The 17,249-nt window shown below is 49.1% G+C and overlaps 1 protein-coding gene across 1 annotated transcript; it reads left to right on the forward strand.

Moving 5' to 3' along the window:
• Positions 1–450: 450 nt before the first annotated feature.
• LOC147987121 (uncharacterized) lies at positions 451–14,164 on the forward strand. Its single transcript, XM_087540252.1, has 5 exons — positions 451–828; positions 926–1,087; positions 1,258–1,327; positions 1,417–1,515; positions 13,992–14,164. Exons 1-5 carry the CDS (start codon positions 451–453, stop codon positions 14,162–14,164), a joined length of 882 nt encoding a protein of 293 aa, XP_087396378.1.
• The last annotated feature ends 3,085 nt before the right edge of the window (positions 14,165–17,249 follow it).

Genomic DNA, 17,249 nt, shown 5'->3' on the forward strand with positions numbered 1-17,249 from the left:
TAGACTGCGGCGACTAGACGCACGGCGGCGCCCACTGCAGACCTCGAGACTCGAATCCCTCGCTCGATCGTGATCGGTGTACGGAGGGGCTGAAGCGAATCCGGTCGTAGTCCTCCAATTCGAGGCTTCCTTTGCTTGGCCTCCTCCCGTCGACGCCAGATCGGAGCGCCGACACCTTTCTTCGACCCAGAAACAACTGCAGGTGCGACAAGACGCGCGACGGCCGGCGGCCACTGCAAATCTGGAACCCCTCACTCGATCGGGATCCTGGTTCGGAGGGTCTGGAGCGAATCCTCACCTAGTTCTACAAATCGAGGTTTGATCTCGATCCAAAAAGGTAGGTGCATGTCTTTCTTTGCTGAGGTGTTCAATTTTTACTGTGCTTGTTGTCTTTTTCATCACGAAAATACCACATTAACTGATACTTGTTGAGTTGTTGTGCAGGTTGCAATGCTGGAATTTTTCGAGAAGAAGCTGAAGCAAGTTGACAACAGAGCTAGGTTCCTCTCTGGTGTTCTGAGTGGTGATATCAAGATCATTCCCAGGAAGCAAAAGGATCTGCTACAAGAGATTGCTGAAAAGGGATTTGATACCCTCCCAAAGGAAGTTCTGCCCGCTGCCGTAGGAGCAACAATATACAGGGAAGAAAATGGAAGAAGCCCTGATGTACATGCCAGTGATTATGATTATCTCACCTCCATGACAATTTCTGCCTTAAATGAGGGGTACCTGGAGCATCTTCTAGAACTAAAGAAGAGGTTTGAAACTAAAGTTGGACTCCTGAGAAGAGCTACACCGGAATGTCTGAAATCTGCAAAGAAACGAACTGTAAGTACTGTTAATTTGATACTCTAATGTTTCAGTTGATGTTCAGCCTTATGAACTTATTATTACCTCAACTGACAAGTGATTCTGTGGTTTGAAGCAGATAAGTCTTGATATACAGTTGCTTGATGCAAACTATATAAAAGCTCAATCAGATAGAAAGGTTGTGATAGTCATTGATTGCAAACGTTGCAAACACAACAATGCATTTGAAGCAGCCCCCAGGACACATCATAAAAGGACTGCAGCCGAGTATCTTGAGGTATAGATTACCTCATCAACTGACAAGTGATTCTTAGGTTTATTGTCTACTCTTCCCCTGTAAGCTAATTAAGCATTTCTAGTCAAAAATCAGCTTATGTAGATGTTTTCTTTTGTGCGCATTGCAAATTATTTTATTGCCTCTACAAGTCAACCTGTCAATTTACGTAGGCAAGTGTGGTGCTGATGGATGATGATGAGGACCATCTTGCTGGAAGTCTCGAGGCCCAAGAATTTAGTGGTAAAGCCCATGAACAGTGTTGTATTTGTCCAAATAACATATTCATCTCTTGGAGAAGTTCCAATTGCCAACTACTTTTACTTACACAGAGACTGAGAACACACAAAAGCAACAAGCAAAGAAGCAGAGGAAACAAAGAAAGAAGCGGAGGAAAGAAGAAAGCAAAACAGGAGCAATACCTTGCACTACCGGAAAACGGCCCTACCCTGACGGCCAAAACAATGCCGACGGCCGCCGTCGGCCTACTTTGAGCTATGCCGACAGCCACGTCCTGGCCGTCGGCGTATCTTGGCCGTCGGGCTATCATGAGCTAAGCCGACGGCACCCGTCGGCATAAAACTGTCGTCGGCCCAGCTGCGAACACGCCGACAGCAACCGTCGGCATACCCGTGGGCCCGGCGACCCCGACCGTGATCAGCGGCTAACGTCGTCAAATCTATGCCGACGGCCGGGACGGGCGGCCGTCGGCATATATCCTCATGCCACGTCACCGATCCGCGGCGCACCGTCCAACAGATATGCCGACGGCCGCCGTCGGCATAACCGCCACGTCAGCGATCCGCGGCATGCCGCCCACCTAAACCCTGCCGTTTATATGCCGACGGCAATGCCGTCGGCATATTAACTGACATGTAGCATATGGTTTTTTTAATGCTTTTTTATGTATTATTATATTAACTGACATGTAGCATATGCTTTTTTATGTATTATTATATGAATATATATGTAGTCTGTAATTTTTTCCATAGATTATGAATATATATATATAGTTTGTAATTTTTTCATAGATTATGAAGATATATGTATATAGTTTGTATTTTTTTAGCACAGTAATAATGTGACGTCATCTTCTTTTGAATATGGGACATTATATTTTATTAAAATAAAAAACAGCTATGCCGACAAAAGTTTTGTGGCGGTTGCAAACTCCCGGCACCCGTCTCCGGAGTGTGACCCCCTCACGTCCGCGGTCTGCCCCCCTCACGGACAGCGCCGACGCCGGCATCTGGAGGGCGGAAACAGCCACATCGGATCCATACGGAGGGGACATTGCTTCGAAGTGTTTCTATGGGATGACATACCACAACCGGGTGGTGTTGTGGCATGTCCGAAGAGGCGGCACACATCTCCGGGGCGTGGTCCCCCTAACGGACGGCGCCGCCGCCGGCACCTGGAGGGGGGAAACGGACGCATCGGGTCTACACGGAGGGGATGTAGCTGTCGGTTTGGCCCCGAATGTTGCTCCCAGGTGTCCCTCTGTGCTGACCTGACACAACCGGGTGGAGAGGCCCAATGGTCAAAGCCCGTCCATGGGAAGTCAAAGGGCTAGATCTCGTGGTCAACCGCTCCAGGGTTAGGCGGGACGGGGCCCTGGGAGGGTAGCAATGCCACTGGAGCGTCGCACCGGCCCCTCATACATGCGGGGTGGTTTGGTGGCATGTCCGAAGAGGCGGCACACGTCTCCGGGGTGTGCCCCCCCCACGGACGGCGCCGCCGCCGGCACCTGGAGGGGGGAAACGGACGCGTCGGGTCTACACGGAGGGGATCTTGTTGTGGTCTGGCCGGGATGTTGCTCCAAAGTGTTCCTATGGGCTGACCTAACACAACCGGGTGGGGAGGTCCACTGGTCAAAGCCCGTCCGTGCAAAGTCAAAGGGCTAGATCCCGTGGTCAAACGCTACAGGGTTAGGCGGGACGGGGGACCTGGGGGGTAGCAATGCCACCGGAGCGTCGCACCGGGCCCTCATACATGCGGGGTGGTGTGGTGGCATGTCCGAAGAGGCGGCACACGTCTCCGGGGTGTGCCGCCCTCACGGACGGCGCCGCCGCCGGCACCTGGAGGGGGGAAACGGACGCGTCGGGTCTACACGGAGGGGATCTTGTTGTGGGTCTGGCCCGGATGTTGCTCCAAAGTGTACCTATGGGCTGACCTAACACAACCGGGTGGGGAGGTCCGCTGGTCAAAGCCCGTCCGTGCAAAGTCAAAGGGCTAGATCCCGTGGTCAAACGCTACAGGGTTAGGCGGGACGGGGGCCTTAGGGGGTAGCAATGCCACCGGAGCATCGCACCGGGCCCTCATACATGCTGGGTGGTGTGGTGGCATGTCCAAAGAGGCGGCACGCGTGTCCGGGGTGTGCCCCCCCTCACGGACGGCGCCGCCGCCGACACCTGGAGGGGGGAAACGAACGCGTCGGGTCTACACGGAGGGGATCTTGCTGTGGGTCTGGCCCGGTTGTTGCTCCAAAGTGTTCCTATGGGCTGACCTAACACAACCGGGCGGGGAGGTCCGCTGGTCAAAGCCCGTCCGTGCAAAGTCAAAGGGCTAGATCCCGTGGTCAAACGCTACAGGGTTAGGCGGGACGGGGGCCCTGGGGGGGTAGCAATGCCACCGGAGCGTCGCACCGGGCCCTCATACATGCGGGGTGGTGTGATGGCATATCTGAAGAGGCCGCACGCGTCTCCGGGGCGTGGCCCCCCCTCACGGACGGCGATGACACGGTAGTAGACGTTCTGCGGTAACGATGCGGCGTGAATATTATTAAATACTCGGAGCGCGATAAAATCATGAGTTTTTTTGCACGACGTGGGCACATGTGCTATAGGAACGATGGTATTTTTTCATAATTTTTGGTGATGGAGAAGTATCCGAAAAATTCCCTCTACGCGGATTGCCCTTCGCGCGTCTACGGCTGTGGCCGGCGGCCTCCGGGGGCTAGCATGCCGCCAAATCTTGCGTAGGCGGCCTCTCACAAGTCTAGAAATGTTGTGGCGGTTGCAAACTCCCGGCACGCGTATCCGGGGTGTGCCCCCCCTCACGAACGGCGCCGCCGCCGGCACCTGGAGGGGGGAAACGGACGCGTCGGGTCTACACGGAGGGGATCTTGCTGTGGGTCTGGCCCGGTTGTTGCTCCAAAGTGTTCCTATGGGCTGACCTAACACAACCGGGTGGGGAGGTCCGCTGGTCAAAGCCCGTCCGTGCAAAGTCAAAGGGCTAGATCCCGTGATCAAACGCTACAGGGTTAGGCGGGACGGGGGCCCTGGGGGGTAGGAACGCCACCGGAGCGTCGCACCGGGCCCTCATACATGCGGGGTGGTGTGATGGCATGTCCGAAGAGGCGGCACGTGTCTCCGGGGCGTGCCCCCCACCCCTCACGGACGGCGATGACACGGTAGTAGACGTTCTGCGGTAACGATGCGGCGTGAATATTATTAAATACTCGGAGCGCGATAAAATCATGAGTTTTTTTGCACGACGTGGGCACATGTGCTATAGGAACGATGGTAGTTTTTCATAATTTTTGGTGATGGAGAAGTATCCGAAAAATTCCCTCTACGCGGATTGCCTTTCGCGCGTCTACGGCTGTGGCCGGCGGCCTCCGGGGGCTAGCATGCCGCCAAATCTTGCGTAGGCGGCCTCTCACAAGTCTAGAAGTCTTGTGGCGGTTGCAAACGCCTGGCACGCGTGTCCGGGGTGTGCCCCCCCTCACGGACGGCGCCGCCGCCGGCACCTGGAGGGGGGAAACGGACGCGTCGGGTCTACATGGAGGGTATGTAGCTGTGGGTTTGGCCCGGATGTTGCTCCCAGGTGTCTGGGAGCGCCAACCATCTTCCTCCGACGGACTTGGATCCGCCGCCGCCCCCACCCCCACCGTCGACGACCCCCTCCCCCTTCACTCACCTAACCAACTAAGCTCCAAATCAAGCACGCAAGGCGGTGGCCATGGCGCTCCCGGACCCGCGACCAGGCCACGACCTCGGCGGACGAAGCTACTCGAGTTCGGCGCCTCCCCTTCCCTCTCTGTGTGGTTCCGCGAGAGGAGAGGGCCGAGCGGTTAAAAGAATTGAAAAATCTATATGAAATAATAATACATAAAAACATAAAATGGAAAAATATTACTATAAAAAATCTAAAAAAATATAACTATAAGAAAATATTAAAAAATCTAAAAAATGGAAAAATATAACTATATGAAAATATTAAAAAATCTAAAAAAATATATGCCTACGGCTAAGCCGTCGGCATAGGTGCCACGTGGCATCGTCAGATATGCCGACGGCTTAGCCGTCGGCATACTTCGCCTTATCCACTCACGGGCTCGCCCCCTCCACCCATTCCCCATCACGCCCCCGACTCCCCACGCTGCGCCGCCTCCTCCTCCACACCCGTGCCGTCGCCGCCGTCCAACCCGGCCGAGCCCCGCCCCGGCCTCTCCAACCCCGCGCCGCCTCGCCTCCACCCCGGCCCAGCCCCGTCCCCGCCTCTCCAGCCCGGCGCCGCCGCGACCCCGCCCCTTCCCTCTCCACCCCCGTGCGCGCTGACCTCCCCGCCGGCCGCATCGCCCTGGCCCTCCCGTTGGCCGTGCTTCTCTGGCCGGCCCAGCCACGCCCCGGCCCTCCCGTCCCCTCCACCGCCGGCCCCAACTCCACAGCCGCGACACCCCTCTCCTTGGTGAGCTAGTACTCCTTTGTCTTTTTTTCTTCATTTTTTTGCATGATTTAGCTACTGTTGGATGTATAAATGGATGGATGTTGGATGTATGAATGGATGGATGTTGGATGTTGTTAGGTTGTTAGATGGATGAATGTTCTATGTGTCTTAGATGGATGGATGAATCTCGGCAAAATGAATGGATGCATGATTTAGTTTTTATTTTCAGTTTGTGATGTTGTTAAGTAGCTATGTGAGATGTGATTCAAATTTGGGATATGATAAGTGGTTATTTCATCATGATGATCTTGCTAAAAAAATGATATGTCAGTGCTTAATGTGAGGTGATTACCTAAATTGGGATATGATAAGTGCTTCGAAAATTGACACTTGAGAAAATATGATTTTTTTTCATAGTTTAATGTGTCAATGCTCAATGTGAGGTGATGACCTAATTTTTTCACTCGGTGGAATTAACAGGATTTGTGGTGTTCCATCTTCGTGGAGTGATCGTCGATGTTGGAGGTGTTGGTCCACGATCGTCCGTCCTTTGATAGACTACATCCTCTACATCGGAGGGTGAGCAACAATTCCATGACCTCGTCCGATTTTTTTCCATGTCACTAGATTTCATTTTCATGTCAAGTCGCGTAAACCTAGGCGTCTCCCGTCCGAAAGGGTTGCATCGATAAATATGCATTCAATTGCATATTTATCACCGCAGCTCTTTCGAATTGTCCAGCGCTTTCCACGGACAACCCGAGGATGTGTAGATTGGGTATGTTGTTCATGCTCTACCCCGTTCCGAGACAGGATTTCAGCGGCGCCTCCCTGTTGTTCTCCGGATGCACATTCTCTCGGCATTTTGCCGAGACGTGTATTTGGAGAACAGCGGGGAGGTGCTGCCGAAATTTTGTCTTGGAATGGGGTAGAGCATGGACAACGTACTCAATCTACACATTCTTGGGTGGGATTAGGACCCATCTTTACCTATTAGAGATGTAGGTGGATTAAATGTCGATTCTCGTCAACCTTGTAAAAAATAAAATATTGATGTGAGTAATTTAAATGAATCCTTAATTTTGTTGTGTGGCTTCCAATAAAGCAGAGATGGCAGATAATCAGTGGATGTATAGTGGGTTTTTCCGTTGGAATCAAGTAACAACAGAGTGGGTCGAGAAAACTAATGTGTTTTTGAAAGAGATATTCCGTAGTCCAATGAGGATGGTGCCAGAATGCCTGTGTGCCAGATGTAAGAGACGTATCCACAGAGATAAGAGTGAGATGACTAAGCACCTTTGCACGCATGGATTTATGCCCAACTTTAATATGCCGATAAACTTTGCCCATCGGGACCGTGGTAGAGAGGATGTGATACGACAACGCATCGCTGGTTATGAGGACGATGGGGTTAGAGACATGCTAGATGATGTCTTTGCTGCACAGCCGACACCTCCGTCACATTCAGCGAATGAACCGGAGGAGCCTGAGGAAACCGCAAAGGCCTTCCTGGAAATCTTGGCCTCCTCAAAGAAACCTCTCTATGAGGGTGCCAAGCTGTCTGTGCTGGATGCCATCTCGCAACTGATGGCAGTCAAGGCTGAGTACGGCTGTAGCCGAGGTTGCTTCGAAGCATTTCTAGGAGTATGGGCTAACAGCCTGTCTGAGGGCCATGAACTGCCGAAAACCATGTACGCTATGAAGAAAATCATGAAGGCGCTCTCCATGGACTATGAGAAAATACATGTTTGTCCAAAGAATTGCCTTTTGTTTAGGCATGAGTATGCGGATGACAAGTACTGTAGGAAGTGCGGTTCCTCTCAGTATATTGAGGTGGTCGATAAGCATGGTCAGAAGCAGCAGCTAAAAATCCCTGTGAAGGTTCTTCGGTATCTTGATTTTATAAAAAGACTGCAGCGCCTTTTCATCACCGAGGAGTCTGCCAAAATGATGAAGTGGCACAAGGAAGGGAAAAGGTACAATCCAAAAAAATGTACATCCATCAGGAGGTGAAGCATGGAAGTCATTCGATATAGAGTACCCGGAGGAAGCAGTCGAGGCTGGGAATGTCAGAATTGCTATAACAGGTGATGGGTTCAATCCATATGGTATGTCATCTAACCCATACAGCTGTCGGCCCGTATTTGTTATTCCGCTCATTCTCCCTCCCGGCGCCATAATGCAACGCAAGACCATGTTCCTGTCGCTTATAATTCTGGGGCCTGAATATCCGGGGAAGAATTTGAGTGTGTTTATGCAGCCGTTGGTGGATGATTTGCACCATTCTTGGTACTTCCCGAGGTTGACATATGACCGACATCTGCAGAAAAATTTCTTGATGAAAGTTTGGCTACAATATTGCATGCATGACTTTCCCGGTTATGCCCTGTTCTGCGGATGGTGTACAAGTGGAAAGATGCCTTGCCCAGTGTGCATGCAGGCCTTGATTTTCATTTGGCTGAAGAAGGGTGGCAAGTATGTTGCATTTGACCTACATTGACAGTTCCTCCCTCCAGACCATCCTGATAGGGAAGACAAGAAGAACTTCACAAAAGGCAAAGTTGTCCATGAAGTAAACGAGATTCCAACGTTTTCTGGTGCGGATGTGCTTGCTCAGCTGAAAGCTCTTAAGCCTGCCGGTGAAGGGAAAGGCAAAGGCAAAGCCATAGGCGAAGACGAGGGCGAGGGCAAAGGAAAAGCTAAAGGGAATTTTTTTTGAAGGATATGGTGAGACGCATAACTGGACTCACATTACCCCCTTCACGCAGCTTCCCTATTTTAAGGACCTCAAACTTCCATACAACATAGACGTGATGCACACCGAAAAGAATGTCGTAGAGTCCCTTTTTCACACGATCCTCAACATTCCTGATAAGACAAAGGATAATGTTAATGCTAGAGTTGATCAATAGAATATTTGTGATAGACCACGTCTACACATGCAGCCTCCCACAAGTAGTCGAAAATCTTGGTTCAAGCCAGATGCTGACTTCGTACTTAAAAAGGATCATAAGATGGAGGCATTCAAGTGGCTGAAACACGTCGTGAAGTTCACTGATGGTTATGCGTCGAATATAAGTAAGGGGGTCAATCTTTCAACGGGCAGAGTGACCGGGCTCAAGAGTCATGACTATCATGTATGGATTGAGCGGATTATGTCGGTGATGGTTCGGGGCTATGTTCCCAAGCGTGTCTGGCGTGTGCTTGCGGAGTTAAGCCATTTCTTCTGCACGCTTTGTGCTAAAGAAGTATGTCCTGAGAAGATAAAAGAAATGCATAAGAAGGCGCCGGAGTTGATATGCAAGCTAGAGAAGATCTTCCCGCCAGGCTTCTTTACTCCGATAACACATCTCATTTTGCACCTCCCGAACGAGGTATTGTTGGGGGGCCCTGTGCAGAATCGTTGGCAGTACGGCCCTGAGAGACAGAACAAGCATCTGAGACAGAAATGTGGAAACAAAGCTAAGATTGAAGCTTCCATAGCTGAGGCAGTTATCCTAGAGGAGGTGGCAGACCTCAGGACAGCCTACTATCCGGACCATGTTCCCACGTTGCACAATAAGGTGTCTCGATACAATACAGAAGAACCCAAGTATAAACCCAAGTTGCCTCTATTCATCGGGCAAGGTGGTAGGGCTGGATGCTCGAAACCTTATCTCATGCCATGAGATGAGTGGGAGGATGTCATGTTCTATATCTTGCACAACATCAAGGAAGTTGAGGATGAGTGGATGAGGTAATACCTTTGCACCATTCTTTTAGTCAATTCGTTATGTTCACTTTGCCTAGTTCTTATACCGCTTTTCTTATTGTAGTCGATTCGTTGAAGAAGAATGGACGGGAATGCTGCCTCCTACTGAAGCGGAGGCACTTGCTCTTCTCCGAAAGGGTGCTGATGGAAGGAAAAATTTCGTTGCGTGGTTCATGGAGAAAGTAATTGTTCACACTTTCAATTAAACTCATGCACCCTATAATTTCAATTAAACTCATGCACCCTATAATTTCAATTAAACTTGTAGGGAAATGATCCGACCGAATCAATGGATGAAGAATTGAGATGGGTTTCCATGGGTTTTGACCCTATTGTCATGACATGCCAAAAGTATGATGTGAATGGGTATCGCTTCCATACAGAGGAGCACCAGAACAGTCGGCCTGATCCCAAAACCATAAATACCGGAGTCTTCACTGAAGGAGATAATAAAGTAGATTACTACGGAAGGGTAGGAAAAATATACGAGCTTACATTCAAACGTGGCCGCGAACACCTAAGTCTCACTGTGTTCAAATGCCGATGGTTCGACCCCAAAAAGGGTCTGAGACATACGCCTTCTATTGGTTTAGTTGAAGTTAAACCATCAATCGTCTATGCCGGAGCTGATCTCTTTATCGCCGCTACCCATGCCACACAAGTATATTATCTGCCTTACCTATGCCAGAAAGTGTACCTAAAGGGTTGGGAAGTTGTGTTTAAGGTGTCACCGCATGGTAAGCTACCAGACCCGAACGATGATGATTACTACAACATAAACCCCATGACATACGAGGGAGTGTTCTATCAAGAGGAACATGATGACGTGGTCCGAAACAGCGAGGATGATGACTTGGGTTATGTTGACCTAGACCCAAACGACGACGACGCACGGATTGATGGTGAGGCAGTTGTGAATCAAAGAGACATAATTATGCTTGAAAAGTTAAATGAAGACGCTGACGATGAGGAAGAGCCTCCACCTCCGTCAGACAACGAAGAAGATATGCGTGATAGTGATGATGAGACCGGTCCACAAATAGATTACAATAGTGATGATTCATATGGGTTCTAGAAAATGTAAGTTCTTTTAATGATCATTACAATAGTATGCTTAATGTGCTCTTCTGGTATTAATGTTTTTCCTGTATGCTTGTTTAATTGATATCCTTACTAATTGTTTATTCTCTTCTCAATGCAGGTTTGCTAATCATGGGCAAGTCCAGCGGCGCCAGTTTCCTCAGTAAATTCAAAGGACTTACTCGGAGTGGACGAGCCCACAAGGTTCCCTCCCGACTACGCGAGGATGACACCTCACAGGGAGGTGGAGGGGTCGGGGGAGGAGACCCTAGAGGAGGAGGCGGTGGGGGGAGAGCCTCTAGAGGAGGAGGAGGTGGGGAGAGAGGCAGTCGGGGCAAAAAACTCCGGGCCGTGTCCGAAATAGGAGGGTCTTCTTCGATGCCCTCCTATACAGAGGCACCTTCTGAGTCTGAGGAGGAGGAGTATGTTCCTGATGGCGAGGAGGAGGAGGGTGAGGAGGAGGAGGGCGAGGAGGAGGAGGCCGAGGAGCAGGGTGAGGAGGAGGGCAAGGAGGGTGGAGGGGATGTTGATCCCGAGTTGTGGGGTGATTTGCCACCGGGTGCTCCGCAGGGGTGGCTGCGTGGTAATGCCGGACTACCTACACCACCTTCTATCGAGGAGCACAAGTGGCTCATTGAACCTGTGGGGACAGAGTAAGTGCCTCTCAATCATATTTTCAACACATGACAACATTTTCTTATTGTACACATGGCAATCATTTGATTCTTTTGCAGAAACTAGATCCTTCGCGGAAAGGGCCGTAAACCGAACGACCTTATCACTGTCCTGTTGAAGGAGTTTTGGCCTGGCCTATTCTGCCCGCGGCCAGACAGGGACCCGCAGCTGCGGGTTTTGGCCACGAGCTGGGCCCACTACGAGGCTTGCAGCAACGCGGAGTATGGGACGACCGCTAAGGCTGTGATCACCAAATTTTGGGTAAGTTCTCTTCTGAATCACTTGCCTTCAGTTTCGTTCATAGTTTATCATTGAATCACTCAACTCATGCCTTGTTTGCTTCTGGTTTATGCATGATTGCAGCAACTCTATAGAGTTCTTGACGAGCACAAGGCCAGAGCCGACGTGGTCTTGCTTGCGGCTGCGAAGAAGAAAGCTCGTCAGTTGCAGTACGAGGTGCGCTGGGTTGCCGTCTCGCAGTACTACCACATTTACCTGCAACAAAAGATGACCAAAACTCAAGCGCAGAGGCAAGGACTTACCTTGAACAGGGAGCAGTTCATGATGGTAACTATTACTAACTTTTCATTGTTTCAAGCAGTTAACTATATGTTTCGTGCTCACATGTCATGCTTCCAAAATTTGCATAGGTTGTTCCTTGTTGGTGCTATGGAAGACATGACGGATGGGCGAGTTTGGTGGATAGGTGGCTCAGCGCCAATGTAGAGTTTGCTGCCAAGAGCATCAAGGCCCGGGCTATCCGTGGAGCCGACAGGACACACGGCCAAGGAAACAGGAACCACTGGGGCTTCAAGGCCATGAAGGTATATCTATGTGCATGATGCATTTTTGTTCTTCTTTACCGTCATGTTCTTATGTATGGCTAACTTCTATTTGACGTTGTAGGAGAACAAGTTGAAGAGGCCGCTCTCAGACATAGAGTCGTGGAAGCTGGCCCGCGAGCGGAGTCATTGCAAGGAGGGCGAGAGCCAGTACTACGGCAAGACCGAGGAGCACCTGGGGTCTTGCATTCATCACTATCAGGAGTTGCATCTGGATGTTCCTGTTGCTGAGGTCGCCCAGTCTCAGATCGACGACACGTCGGTGGTGGCCATCCAGGGGAAGAAGAATGGCCGGTATCCGTGTTTCGACGGCTTGATCACTCCTTCGATCTCGTACACACGGCTTCGGGCTACCAACCCGAGCCAGTTAGAGAGTACGGGGCGTTCACAGACTCCCTTAGCCCGCCAGCATGCTGTAAGTACTTCCTCTTTATCCTTTTCTATCTAGCATTCTAAGTTTATTTTCAGCATTGCAGACTTAGAAACAACCTAAATTATGTAGGCATATAAGGAGTTTGTCGAGCATAGGAATCTCGAGGTGCGGGAGTACTTGAAACGAGTGAAGGCAAATGATGATTACAACCGTCAGATGATGACGGTTAGTTTTGCCCTCTTAAAACCAAGCTAAATTTTTGCACTTTCATTCCTTCTGATCTTCTAGTTTGCTTGTTTAACTAACATTCAGGCTATGTTGGCGTCTTGGAGTAACTGCACGGATCCACCACAAATGGGACCCCCAGCACCACCTGCGGGAGAACCCCCACACGTGCCCACGTTCAATGAATGGGTGGCACTAGGCAGTGATGGTCCGGTTAGTACATTTGCCTAACTACTGGCAAACTAGTTCTCGTTCATTCAACACTATCATATCATATTTACCGTTAGAATCTTTTCTGAAACATGTAGGGGACCGGTGGCTCGACTACTGCTCCGTCGACCCCAGTCACTCTGATCTGGCAGAGTGGTGGTGGTCGCGATGGCGGTTTTGGCAGAGGTGGTGGTTTTGGCGGAGGTGGTGGTTTTGGCGGAGGTGGTCTTGCTTGATGATTCCGTGCATGTGGCCATCGTGCCATGCCTTTCATATTCCTACTTTTATGATGTTTCATGTCTTGCACTACTTTTATGTTCATGAACTTCCGTCGGTGATGATCTTTAGATGATGTGATGAATTTGAGTATGTTTAGATGATGATGGTGAACTTGAGTATGTTTAGATAACCTTGAGTATGTTTAGATGATGAATTGTCATATTTCTGCATAATTTCATATTGTTCTGTTTTGAAATGCTGTCAAATGAATTGGAAAAGAGAAAACAGGGAAAATAATTTAAAAAAAAAACTATGCCTACGGCAAAGCCGTCGGCATATATATGCCCAGGAGTTACCAGGGCTCGCCACGTGGCATATCTATGCCGACGGCTTTGCCGTAGGCATAGCCCTGCTGCCAGGAGTAACCAGGAAACGACATGTGGCAGAGCTATGCCTACGGTAAAGCCGTCGGCATAGATTCATCTATGCCTACGGCTTTGCCGTAGGCATAGCCCTGTCACCAGGAGTACCACGGGTTGCCACGTGGCAGAGATATGCCGACGGCAAAGCCGTCGGCATACCTCTGCCACGTGGCGTTGCACGATTCGTCAGCGCTTTTGACGGTGCCGTCCGTTGCCGTCAGATGCAAAACACTGCCGACGGCTAAACTATGCCGACGGCTGATGCCAGGCCGTCGGCATAGGTCCCTATGCCGACGGCTATACTATGTCGACGATCTGACAAGACTACGCTGACCACATCTACGCCGACGGGTCTATGCCGACGGCAACCGTAGGCATAGATCTATGCCGACGGCCCGTGGCCGTAGGCATAGACCGCGAGTCCTGTAGTGTTGCCGCGGACTAGACTCTCATGGCCATGACACATCAAGCCACGGCTTGCTCACCGAAGAAATTAAGAAGATTGCAAGTGGCTTAGATGGGGTTAAGATCACTTATGGTAATAGGGATCAGGATAGGGTAGCTCAGGTGTTGGCTAAGTTAAGCCTGCAGGATGCATCTGTGTCAGTTTAGCATGTAGATGCACCGTCCGTTGTAGCTTCTTTTGTCACGGTAGATGTAACCCTTTCGATTAGGGCAACACTAGCCATTAGTCGGGCAGGGCGAGCCCCATATCGGCCGCCTCCCTAGCCTTCAGTTTAAATTGCAAAGTCTGGACCGTTCGACAGTTGCAGCATGAAACTTCTGGGCTATACATTTGCAACATTGTAGCAGAACTTCTCTTGTGGGGTGTCAAAAATAAGGAGAAAAAAATATGTCTAGTCATGTCAAGCACAAGTGCACAACCATGCATGACCTTTTTCGTCGCATGCAATAAATCCTCATTGGTCGAAGCAGAATCCTGAGAAGAGTCATCACAACATATATAGCATGTAAACCCACGTTTTGAGCAACACAACATGAACACACAACGTTTGTAGCGGACCTTAAGAATCATCACAACATGTTGGTGTGTGTTTGCAACAACATAAAAGACAAGGACATAGCATGTCGAACAGATGTTGTAACATCGAATAACTCAAAGCTAACCTTTGTCCGGGAATGCAAACCTCATAGCCAGAGACTCGTCGCGATGAATCTGGCTCACCAGAGCACTATCGTCGCGCAGATCTGGTGTGCTCAAACTCATCAGCCCTGACCTCCCACCATCCCCGTGCTTGGTAGCATGAAGCATGCCCCGTTTCAGCTCCAACCTGATCCCCACCAGGGGTGGCCATCACTGCAAGCCCGGGAGGTAGGGAAAACTCGCCGTGCAAGCTCCTCTTTCTCCACCACTTTGTGGCTCTTGGCCGCATGGAGAAATGTTGCATCAAGTAAACAAAGGAGAAATACGAGAGGAATAAAGAAGCTGGGAGGAAATGCTGGGGTGCGGGACGTAGAATTGGTGGAAAAGTATCATATACTATTTGTTTTTTTAGATGAATTAATTTACTGTTTGATTAGATCTAATCATTGGTCTTAAGAAAAGACGAATGCCATGGGCTTTGTCTTTTCCTTTTTTTGAGAAACCCATAGGATTTGTCAAGTGGCATTGTGGGCACGGGTGCTTTGAGAGACACTAGTACGTGCTCCAGCACAGCACTGCAATTCGATGGCCCGCCGTGAAATGAGATAAATACAACTGGAGTCATAGAACTTGCATCAGACGGCCAGTTTAGTGTACAAACTTGTAGAATATGAGTTCCTAGTCATCTCGTTCAGATACGGTGCTTCCTACACGTGCCAATGTGGTAGGGCCATTGTCAGTGGTTGAGGCTGTTTTTAGAAAGGACCCACACATTCTATTTATTTTTACACAAAAAGTCCTCAAATAATATGAAAGAAGTTGCAGCGCATGATGTGATTCGAAACGACGAGCTACCACGATCCCCCTAGCATAGAGAGCCACTAGAGACCAACTAACAGTTCACGTTTAAGTGCATAGTGAAAGCTATTTAACACGTACTGCATAAATTAAAATGACAAAAGGCTGTGCTGAAAAGGAAAGCCCCAGTTCGATACTATGGCCCAGTTCTTTTCGCACATGATTCTGCAGAATCAAGATTCTAGAAAATTCTCCCAGAATCTACTTCCCCCAGAATCTAACACCGAGTTCTTTTCTGAGATTGTAGTTTGAGATTCTAGAAAGAGTTGTGTGCTGAAATGTCTGTATCACCCTTCGAGAGAAATCATTTGATAAATTGTTAACACTTCGTTGTTTCAAACAGGATCTACCATTACCATTTAAGGTTCTCATGTTAGCATTTAACAACAGCATTCATCAATCTAACAACATCATTCATACAGTAGCAAATATTTACAGTACCAATAGCACCAGTAGACAGTTGCATTGAAAGAAAAAAATAATCTATCTAGCAACATCCATTTATCAAATTGATACATCCATTCATCCATCTTTGCAACAAATTTGTCAATCTATCCAATTTAGCTAAAAGAAGAAGAAGAACAGAGAGTTCAGAGAGATAGGATGGCACATGGTGGCTGCATGGGAGACAGCCGGCAGTTTTTGCCTCGAAGCGAAGGAGTGGTCGCCGTCCAGCTGCAGATGGGCACTTCGACTGCGGCTGCGGGACGGAGGCGCCGTGGGCAGCCGGTGCAGAGGGGCGCGGCATCGCCTTCCTGTTGTCCCCGCTGCGGCAGAGGGCAGAGGGCCGCGGAGGACGGCTGGGCTGCGGCGGGAGTGGGTACCGACGGCGGCGAGGACCAATCCAGCGGCGGCGAGGTCAGGGCCGGCGAGGCGGGGCCGGCGGCGATGCTGGAACCCTAGCACGCGGCCCTGCTCGAGGTAAGCTGGGAGGTAAGCGATGCGAACATGCATCAACAGGGGCTCGTTCTCAATTTATGTTTGAATTGGAACCATTTTTATTTTAAAATCTAGATAAAAGAAAATATAGTGCACAGTGAATGTACGTAAATTCTTTTGGATATATCAACAACATTTAAGATAGATAAAGGAAAATATAGGTCAAAATGAACATACATAATTTTTTAGGACAAATCATAAAATTATCTCTTTGAATGTGATTATTTAGATAAAAGAAAATATTGTTCAGAATGAATGCGTACAAATTTCTTTCAGATTACGTCCTCGAGCCCGAGGTCTGAACTTTCTTCATAATACTAGTCCAACTGACTTCGGTTTTTGTAATGTAAAATTCAGGCAAATCAACGGAATTTTTCTAATTCAAATAATTTTAAACAAAAAATCTAAATAAGAGAAAATATAGTTTAGAACCTGTACTTTTACACTTGGATATATAACTTAGTAGTCTCAAATAAATATGAAGTAACATTAGGTAGTTGGTTAGGATGCCTACTTAATTGCAACAGGGCGCCGGTTTGAAGCGGGGTTTCCCTTTTTCCTGATTTGACTTTTACTTTAATTCGTATGGTCTATGTTAGTATAAAGCAAATTGTATACATTTAATGTCAAACTTCAGCTGGTCGAGTGGCTGTCTATTCTGGGCGAATCACGGCAGGTCATGGTTCAAATCTCTCAAACGTTCCACGTTTTTCATTTTATTTGAGAATTTTCTACATAAAAAAATAAAATGCAATGGTGCTATCTAAAAAACAGTGCACACGGATTACCACCATC

This window comes from Triticum urartu, chromosome 2A (genome assembly GCF_056163025.1).
Source record: "Triticum urartu cultivar PI428250 chromosome 2A, HENAU_Tu73, whole genome shotgun sequence".
NCBI classification, from domain to species: domain Eukaryota; kingdom Viridiplantae; phylum Streptophyta; class Magnoliopsida; order Poales; family Poaceae; genus Triticum; species Triticum urartu.

Bases quoted from the DNA above. Each gene is read 5' to 3' on its own strand.
- LOC147987121 (XM_087540252.1), top strand. From the start codon at position 451: ATGCTGGAATTTTTCGAGAAGAAGCTGAAGCAAGTTGACAACAGAGCT. The intron at 1,328-1,416 runs GTAAAGCCCATG...TTACTTACACAG, and splicing joins CGAGGCCCAAGAATTTAGTG to AGACTGAGAACACACAAAAG. The intron at 1,516-13,991 runs CCGGAAAACGGC...AGTGTTGCCGCG, and splicing joins AGGAGCAATACCTTGCACTA to GACTAGACTCTCATGGCCAT.